Source organism: Erigeron canadensis, chromosome 2 (assembly GCF_010389155.1).
Source record: "Erigeron canadensis isolate Cc75 chromosome 2, C_canadensis_v1, whole genome shotgun sequence".
Lineage (NCBI taxonomy): Eukaryota > Viridiplantae > Streptophyta > Magnoliopsida > Asterales > Asteraceae > Erigeron > Erigeron canadensis.
Genome location: NC_057762.1, coordinates 41,522,733 through 41,532,806, shown reverse-complemented (window position 1 = coordinate 41,532,806; position 10,074 = coordinate 41,522,733). Strand labels below are relative to the sequence as shown.

The window sequence follows — 10,074 nt, the reverse complement described above, 5'->3', positions numbered from 1 at the left end:
TAGCACTATATAGTTCAATCAGTTACATGAGAAAGGATCAAAGGATAGAGTTTTCTTTTTCATATAATCAATTAAAAAAACCCATAGTGGTAGTAACTTTTAGAACACTAATTGGTTAATTAAGACATTAGAGGATGATGCAGTCATTTTCAAAGTATCCAGACCATTCCAGGTGAGTTGGACCTGTACAATGGCATATAAATAGGACGCCGTGCCTCATTTCTCTTAGCACTAAGAAACTGATTATATCGTAAAGACCCTAGTTTCATATTTGCATAACGATATGGTACCTGTTGTCATATAATTCATTCTTTATGCTTAAGATTATACTTTGATACTTCATCTCAGTTCTACCACATTCTAATTCTTTCTGCATACATCAATAATTTGGTTTGTGATGCTTTTGTAGGATGAAGAATGCCAGATAAGCAAATCCAGCAGGTATGTAAGTTGGAGAAATAGACCAGCTATCGAAGGCCAACATGGTGGCATAGTTGCAGCATCATTTGTGTTAGGTAAGTAGAATATGATCCAAATATGTTTACTCTTTGTTGAAATAATCATTCTTAGGATACAAAGTTAATAAGAAAACATCGTTAACTACTCGTCTAAAAGTCTGATTTTGTGCTTTTGTAAATCATATAGTTGTGGAGGTATTGGAGAATCTAGCATACCTGGCCAATGCAAGCAACCTTGTGCTCTATTTGTCTAAATTCATGCACTTCACTCCGTCCAGTTCTTCCAACGTCGTTAGCAATTTCATGGGCACAGCCTTCCTCCTCGCTATCCTTGGTGGTTTTTTAGCTGATGCTTTCTTCACCACTTATTGTATCTATCTGATAAGTGCTACAATCGAGCTCATGGTAAGAATAATGATACTTGAAGTTTCTTTGCTCACGGATTTTACTTAATACTTTCGTAAAATAGTAAACCAGATAAACCTAAACAACTGAACAACTTATTTTAATCAAGTCAAATGAGTGGAATGGGCTAGGACTTCAATAACCATCATATGACATCAATTTATTCAATACCCTGCAAAAAAGGGAATTAGGAATAGGACATTTGATCATGGCTGGATATCATAAGTTATTATAACCAGACTTATTTTAGTGCTCTCTTTTTGACAATGAACCATGCCTGACATCACGTTGATGCAAGTGATATACATTATACACTGCTTGGAGTTGAACCAAGAAGATAACCAGCTGAATCCTCATAATTAACATGTTTAAGTTTTTATGGGGCTTGATTTCCTTTTACATTACAGTATAGATATATCCTTATTACCACTGTGCAGTGGTCCATGCATCTTACTTAAGAAAAAGAGATTATAGAATAATAATGTAGAGTTCAAGACAGTCACATGTTTAATCTCAGCAAATTGAGTTTGACTACTGCAACAGGGCCTTCTAATACTGACATTGCAAGCGCATACACGTTCTTTGAAACCAGAAAGTTGCATATCAGCCAACAGGAATGCCAAGTGCCAGGAAGCTGAAGGCGGTAAAGAAGTGCTTTTGTTTATAGGCCTTTATTTGGTGGCATTAGGTGTTGGTGGAATCAAAGGTTCTCTTCCACCTCATGGAGCTGAACAATTTGACGAAGAGACGTCTCAGGGAAGGAAGCAAAGATCATCATTTTTTAACTACTATGTTTTTAGTCTTGCTTGTGGTGCACTCATTGCAGTGACATTCGCAGTGTGGATTGAGGACAACAAAGGATGGCAGTGGGGTTTTGGTATCTCTACCTTGGCAATTTTGATCTCTATCCCAATTTTTCTACTTGGTTCCATGGTTTACAGGATCAAAGTTCCCGCAGGAAGTCCTATTACAACCATATGTAAGGTAGCATTGTGGTCTATTAAGTCAGCTGCTATATATTTGCTGTTTGAATTCCTATAATTTCCATTTTAGATAACCACATTTTATTTGGTAAAAGAAAGTACCCAAATATCAAGTTTTTTACATTTATCTAAATCAGACGACGTTCAAAAGTTTCGATACCAGGTAATCTGACTCGGTAAGAAGTATGAGTAACAACGTGAAACTGACACGTAGCTAAGTTTGACCAGGTTGACTTCTGATGTGGAGCCTGGAAAACCAATTGTCATATACTGTAATTACCTTGAATCAATGATATTTGGCTTAAATGTGTCTATAAGAAGTTAATCGGTTACGTTTTTACGCAATTAGCCCTAATAATTAAACTAAAATGCTAAGTTGTTTACAACAGGTCATTGGTGCAGCGATTTTCAACACTTTCTCCAGTAAAGCCAGAAATGCTGTTGTTAGCACAAACCCATCACCCACATCAAACTCAAGGGAAAGCTATGAAGAGGCTGATGAAGTGAAAGATAACATAACAGAAGATTTCGGCTTTCTCAGTAGAGCAGTTATCAACAAGTCTTCTTTTCAAACATTAAAGGTCACCATTAAACAGGTGGAAGAGGTCAAAATAGTCCTTAAGATCTTCCCAATATTCATGTTAACCATAATGCTTAACTGCTGCCTTGCTCAGCTCTCTACCTTTTCTGTTCAACAAGCAGCCACCATGAACAGTAAGATCGGCTCCTTCCGGGTCCCACCAGCTTCTCTCCCTGTATTCCCTGTACTCTTCATTATGGTACTAGCACCAATGTATGATCATGTTATAATCCCATTTGCACGGAGGATAACTAAAACAGAAATGGGCATAACTCATCTACAACGAATAGGGATCGGGTTGTTTTTATCCATAATGGCCATGGCAGTTGCAGCATTAGTGGAAAACAAACGCAAACGAGTGGCTTATCAAAATGCTCTAATGAACTCCAATGAGCCTTTACCAATCACTTTCCTTTGGATTTCTTTGCAGTACTTGTTCCTTGGATCAGCCGATCTTTTCAGCTTGGCTGGGATGATGGACTTTTTCTTTACAGAAGCCCCATTTAGCATGAGATCATTGGCAACATCTCTCTCTTGGGTTTCATTAGCAATGGGTTACTATCTTAGTTCAGTTCTCGTTTCAATAGTGAACCATGTTACAGGCACGTTCCATCACAAGCCATGGCTCTACGGCATCAACTTGAATCATTATCGTCTTGAAAGATTTTATTGGTTAATGTGTGCATTAAGCAGCCTCAACTTTCTTGGGTACCTCATGTGGGCTAAATCCTACAAGTATGGATCAAAAAGCACCAATGATGCGAATGACTCCCAAATGCTCTGCAAGTCATCAGGAGTCTGATATTTTTAGTATAGGTGGTAACTTGTTCGCTATATATCTACCCATCGATTGCCATGTATGTTTCTTAGTATTTATAGAATTAAACCAGGCCTGATATTGCATAATTTAAGATGAAAAGAGCATCAATTATGTATAACTATAATATGTTTGCATTCACAATCCTATTAGGATACTAGATAAATTGAAAATGTATTCATACCAGAAAACTTTTTTCAAACATAAGCACCCAGTGAACCAGTGGGTGATTAGATACACATTTTCAAAGTGATTACTGCAAAATGAAAGGGATTAGGTTTCTTTCAAGTTCAAGTGAACATAACAGATAATGTTTACCGATTACAAAAGGACTAACGGAAAATGGTCCCCAACTAGATTTAAAAAATACTCATAGTACTCAAATACATCTTTTATGTTTTGGAAAGCGCCAATATAGTATTATATTAGATGTATCTCGCCGCAAACGTCAAAATGATATCCTGAGTATTATGAGTTCGTTTACTAACATGAGGGGAAAAAAAACAAGTAGAACGGATCAACTCAAACAACTTTGCTATATCATGTCTAATCAAGTTGTTGATTTATATATGTGGCTCTAAAATGGTGGGGGTAAGATGAGCTGATAGCACTTAAAGAATTGGAAACCACTCAAAGTGTATGTTGTGTATATCATCAAAATGATTTCAATTTCCAAATTGGGAAAGCATAATTGGGATTTAGGAAGATAACTTTTTTCCCAATTAGCAAAAATGGCATGCCACCATAATTAACTTCACTATCATACAATAAATCAATTAATGACAGCAACATCATACACTTATACATGACTAAATTGCATGATCAATATTCACTAGCTAGATAATGACAGCTTACATATATACAGATTACATATGGCCCAATACTTCAAAAGAAGTTCAAAGAGCCATCATCAATCCTAACACGTCATGATGAAACAAAAAATACGATTTCTACATTCCAAAGAAAACATAACAAAAACTATATATGATCATTTTGAATTTTGAATCTGATTTATTTCTTTTTAACATTATACTGTGATAGTTACTTTACAAGCGATTTCATGTTAGAAACATTGGAAATTGTGATAAAAGGTAACTTAAAGTTAGGATTGTTAACTTGTCGAATTGAGCTCACCTCCAAAAAGTTATGCTAAGTTCGTGTTTGGCTCAATAACTCAACGAGCTTTGTGATACAAGTTCAAACGAGCTTTACAATATACACTCAATAGTTTTCTATAACTAAACGCACCATTAAATTTCCTGCTTCTTAAAAGATTGAAATTTCATCTTGCATTATCCTCTTATAATGTATAACTATAAAGCAATCAAACATGTAAACAGAAACTGAATTGAACAAATAGTACTAAAAAATCAACACATGTTTTATCTACCAATAGATGAAAGTATAAAGATTTTAATATTTACAAGACATTTGTTAACCAAAAGGGGATGTAGCTCAGATGGTAGAGCGCTCGCTTAGCATGCGAGAGGTACGGGGATCGATACCCCGCATCTCCATTGTTTTGCTAAATTCATATCTTATTTTACTATTATGGCCATGGGCATACTAAATGTAGTTTTTCTTTTTTAGTCCCTCTGTGTTCTATTTTTTCTTCATTTTATATAGCTTGTCTTTATGTTGACCAATATTCAATTTCTTTCAACAAGAATAACAATGTATTAGGTAGCCAAATGTTATGAATTTTACAGTTTTACTTGAATATATGTTAACAGTTAGATAAATGTATTTTACTGATTAAATTCGATTTTGTAAGTGTACAGATTTCATAAGTATTTAGCTGTTTTATAGATAAAGTTGGCAGTTGGTATTGCAAGTTTTTCAGTTAATAACGCTGAGTCCAATCACCACTGCTGTTCAAAAAAAAAGTTGGATAATCATCAAAGCCGGCTTATTTGGTGCCTAGAATGCTAGTCTGTGGGAAAAGATTCATCAATCATCTGGTTTTCTGATCATTCTTTTTTATCAAATCTCTTATAAAGGGAGAAGAAACTTAGCTTTGACCCATCAAGTCATCAACAAAAGAGTAGTATCTGTAAAGAGAGTGATTCTAAACATAAGCAGTAACAAACTAATGCTTAAATAGAAAAGTTCAAAACAACACTGAGCATATGGAATGAGAGTCCTGCTTGGGCCAACCATACAAGAACAGAGGCAAAATAATCACATGATAATCTGTTTCTAAACAGCTCAACCACATTTCCACTTTAACTTGTATTATTAAGAGTTTTCTAAGAAGATACGCTTTATTGGGTATCGGGTTTGCATTTCCTTCACCCGAGTAATGCTACCAACCAGAATGAAGAGACTCCAAATCGGATCATTTTTTCATCCATGTATGACTTTGTAATTAGCATAAAGCTCATATTAAAAGTAAACCACTTTCACTTTTACAGAACGATCAGATAACTTGTCACAACATTCTTTAGTCTTTGAGTTCAACTATATAATAAACTTATTGGAAAAGGGAAATGCATATCGGAACAAAAGAGGAAATCTTTCGATACCAATGCATTACATGTAAATATACCACAAAATCTTAGCTAATGTGGTCATGCCCAACTGATGAAAGGTCTGACCCAAAATGATGCTACCTGAGCTAACAAAACCAACTCCGATAGTACTAATTAACCATGAACCTTTAGACCGCATCGAACGAAAACTAGAAGGGATGGTAGATAATTCAGGTCAAAAGATAGCTAAGCAGAAACAAGGATCTAAAACATCATAAAAACAGCAACAATGAGTTAAGAAAAGACGCCGTTTACTTCCCTAACAATGTCATTCACATAGTATATATGTTACAATGTGTATAATTATCACATCCCTTGGTAACAGAGATGAATTAGAAGAAACGTACATCATTCACAATCCAAAACTTCAACAAACTGATAGAATGAAAGAAAGAACACTCTAATCGGCTTCCTGTAAGCCCTCTAACACAATCGAACCAACAAACAATCCTGTTGCAGTCGCAACAAACGTGCCTGCTAAAACGGTCTGTGCCACCACGAGAGCAGTAGAATCATCCGGTATCAACACAACTGCTAGTATCGCTGCCACCAGAACAGGAAGTGCAGCCGACGCTAAAGCAGCAGGTGAGTATCCAGCCACATTTTCAAGCAAGCTGAGGAGCCCGAGCTCTTCAGCTTTTGATAGAATCCCGAGTTTCTCGATAGAAGACAGAGTGAACCCTAGCTCCTCTGCTTTGGACAACAGCCCTGACTTCTCCACGTTACTCAACACTTTACGCTTCTCTAACTTTTTGAAGACATCCACGTCTACTTGTTCGCTTCCTTCGAAAAATATTCCTGCCCCAAACCATTCCTTTTTCCATGCCTTGTCATACTTGTTCACCTGCACCCGTCCTTCTAAATCAAAACACCACACGAATGCGAAAAAAACCCGAAAATGAACAAAAATCCTTAATGATTGATACCAAATTCGTATTTACTTACTTCTAATCACAAAAATAAAATTTTATGGTAAATTTTTTAACTAATGTTGATTGATATGTTAACGTATGCAATTATAAATTGTCTAATGTCTATATAGAAACATCTAGAATTCATTACACGAAGTAGAATATAATATTTATTTTAAAATTGAATTTTTAATTGTTTATAACAATAGTTTTTCTCAACTAAATATCGATCGAATGCAATTAATATGGTACTTTGTGTGTAAGCATAACTAAACCTTCTTTTTGGATGCCATTGCTAAAATCTCGGATGACTTTCTGGTGGGAAAGAGACGACGGAGCGACGGTGAGTTTAGATGAGTGAGCCGACGGTCAACGGTGTTGAGAAAAGCAGTAGTCGGAGGTGCTGTTGCTACCGCCATTTTTTATTTTTTATTTTTTAAAGTTTTGCGCCCAACTTTTGTGGAAGGACAGTCGATCGGTGTGTTTGGTTGTTATTGTATTGGCCAATCAAATGTTGATAGGCCTATCTTTCTCCAACAATGAGATAAATATGCGTTATTACTATTTTATCCTCGTATGGCAAGTCGACGATGAGTCGATGACTAGCACTTTTTACAATATTTTATACCTTCGCTTAGTTTATAACTAGTTAACTCGAACCGTCCGATGGGCAACATCGGCTTTTGAAAATATCTGCGTTATCAAATATTATTCTTTCGTAAAATTTTATAAAGAAACGCATAAATCAAAAGAAAACAAACAAAAAAAAATTTTGATAACATACATGTAAAACAAAATTTTACAAATTTTTTTTTATAAAAGACCAAAAACTTAAAGAAATGATGAATATACAAATGGAATATTTAAAAAAATACAGATTTATAAAAAATATTGTATAAAAGTTTAAATGTTACAAAGTGTTGAAAATTAGTGTATAATACAAAGACAAAAAAAACAATAAATTAAACAAAAGTTATATATATATAAAAATGTTAAAACATCATAAACTACAACACATATGTCATTGTTATAAAGTACATATAATAAATTATAAAAAATTTAAAAAGTTTCAAAAAATATATTACAAAGAATAAAATGCTAAAAATGTCAAAATATAAAAATGACAAAATACAAAAAAAAAAAAATTAGTAAAACACAATGGTATAAAAAAAAGATGTTATAAAAGATTAAAAAAAACAAATTATATAAGGTTAGGGGGTTCAAATAATAAAATAGAAACATGAAGGACAAAAATGTAAAAGGAAAACAAAGGAGGGACCAAAATGTAAAAACTTTACTATTAAATACAAACTTTAAATACAAAGGGGTTGAACCTATGACCTCCACCCCCTTAAGGCATGGAGAACAACCACTGAACCAAATCCATTTTATGTTTAATAATTGCTAATTCTTTTATTTATCTTCAATGTGCAGATGAAAATAAAAAAAACACTGTTTACATCCTATTCTCTTATTAGAGTAAGTAATTGGCTTTTTTCTAAAAAAAATTATAAATGTGAAAATCGCTTGCAATTTGCAAATGTCATGAGATTTAACTTATGTTTTATTGATGAGATGGGTATCTGCACAATGCAGCGGCGGTGATGGTGACATTGGCGGTAGCATATTGGTTTAGTGATAAACGCCTAATTCGTCTAATCTTAAAGTATGAAAATGAACATGTTTTGTGAATGTTAATCGACGATTAGGACGTTTTTATGTTTGTTTAAGTGTTTCAGGTCTTTGGTGACAAATTGAAGTTAAATGGATTATTAAGAAGTCAAGTAAAGTCAAGAATCAAGTCAAAGAGTGTCAAGGCAAAAATCTGAAAAACTGCCATTTCTAGAGGGCAGTCTGGGACGCCCTGGTGACCATCTGGGACGGCCATAGCTGCACTAAAAATCCGAAAATTAGGGATTTAATTACTTTTCAGTTTATAACTCCCTCATGGACGACTTTGGAAGTTACCACTTCATATTTTCTCATCCCTGGGCAGTTTTCTAACATACACAACACCCCAATTTCATCATCAATTCATATTTTCATGGAGATCAAAGCCTTAATTGAAGAATCAATGATGAAGATTATAGGCTAGGTTTTCTTTGATCATTCTCATGTGAACAATTATGTAAGACTTTTATGTTCAACCTTTCTCATATTCATGTTGGATTAGATGTTTAATTCTTAACTATGTTTTGCATCTAATGTTGTTTGGATTTGAATGAATGATTACATGTTGATGACTTTGAATGAAATTCATCCATCTTTTGGTTCCAAATTATTGTTAATCATAGATTATTGAAAGAATCTCTCATGAACTTGTAATTCTATTTTAATGAATTGAAAATCTAGTTGTGTCAATTCCTCAGTTTTTCATTATCGTGGATCATCACAACCGATTACTTTAGTTCTTAAGTTCATTCATTCCAAACATTATAACGAATCATGTCTATGTGATTTCCAACGAATATAAGTTAGGTTACATATTTGAAAACATACTTGGGAGCATGAGAATGATCTACTTTGTTTAATTGAATTATTTTGTTAAGTTTATGATTAATTTCAGTTTTAATCAAAACAATCAATCAATTGGTTTTTATATTTATGTCTAGTTTAATTAACTTTGTAAAATTGTTTAACACTTTCCCTTGATTCCCTGTGGATACGATACTCGACTTACCCTAGCTAATTAGTGGTAATTAGTTTTATTTTTGATCGGTCCAACGACATCGATCATTTAGATACTTTACTAACTACTTTTACACTTTTTTTAAATCATATTGTTTTTCTAAAATTTATTTCAGATACATTCTTAAAATTTATTTCTTTTGAAAGTCTTGATTTTCTAGATATTAGTGTAATTTAGGAGTATGAGTATGATAAATAATAATAAACTGCTACTGCTACTGCTACTGCTACTGCTACTGCTACTGCTACTGCTACTGCTACTGCTACTGCTAGTAGTAGTAGTAGTAGTAGTAGGAGTAGTAGGAGTAGTAGTAGTAGTAGTAGTAGTAGTAGTAGTGGTAGTAGTAGTAGTAGTAGTAGTGGTAGTAGTGGTAGTAGTCGTGGTAGTAGTCGTGGTAGTCGTAGTGGTAGTAGTGGTGGTGGTGGTGGTGGTGGTGGTGGCGGCGGCGGCGGCGGCGGCGGCGGCGGCGGCGGCGGCGGCGGCGGCGGCGGCGGCGGCGGCGGCGGCGGCGGTGGTGGTGGTGGTGGCGGTGGTGGTGCAGCAGCAGGAGGAGGAGCAGCAGCAGCAGCAGCAGCAGCAGCAGCAGCAGCAGCAGCAGGAGTAGGCGTAGTGGTAGTAGTCGTAGTCGTAGTGGTAGTAGTGGTAGTGGTAGTAGTGGTAGTAGTCGTAGTGGTAGTGGTAGTGGTGGTAGTGGTAGTGG

General features: G+C 35.0%; 2 protein-coding genes and 1 non-coding gene across 3 annotated transcripts; 2 read left to right on the top strand and 1 right to left on the bottom strand.

Moving 5' to 3' along the window:
• Nucleotides 1-243: 243 nt before the first annotated feature.
• LOC122587242 (protein NRT1/ PTR FAMILY 4.6-like) lies at nt 244-3,364 on the top strand. The gene is made up of 5 exons (XM_043759351.1): nt 244-286; nt 410-515; nt 646-863; nt 1,407-1,847; nt 2,236-3,364. Exons 1-5 carry the CDS (start codon nt 284-286, stop codon nt 3,226-3,228), a joined length of 1,761 nt encoding a protein of 586 aa, XP_043615286.1. The 5' UTR covers nt 244-283; the 3' UTR covers nt 3,229-3,364.
• A 1,323-nt stretch (nt 3,365-4,687) lies between these two features.
• TRNAA-AGC lies at nt 4,688-4,760 on the top strand. Its single transcript has one exon. It is a non-coding gene; the product is annotated as a tRNA-Ala (tRNA).
• A 1,248-nt stretch (nt 4,761-6,008) lies between these two features.
• Nucleotides 6,009-7,201, bottom strand: LOC122587296. Its single transcript, XM_043759422.1, has 2 exons — nt 6,961-7,201; nt 6,009-6,618 (listed from the first exon to the last, which is right to left on the bottom strand). Exons 1-2 carry the CDS (start codon nt 7,102-7,104, stop codon nt 6,175-6,177), a joined length of 588 nt encoding a protein of 195 aa, XP_043615357.1. The 5' UTR covers nt 7,105-7,201; the 3' UTR covers nt 6,009-6,174.
• Nucleotides 7,202-10,074: the final 2,873 nt, after the last annotated feature.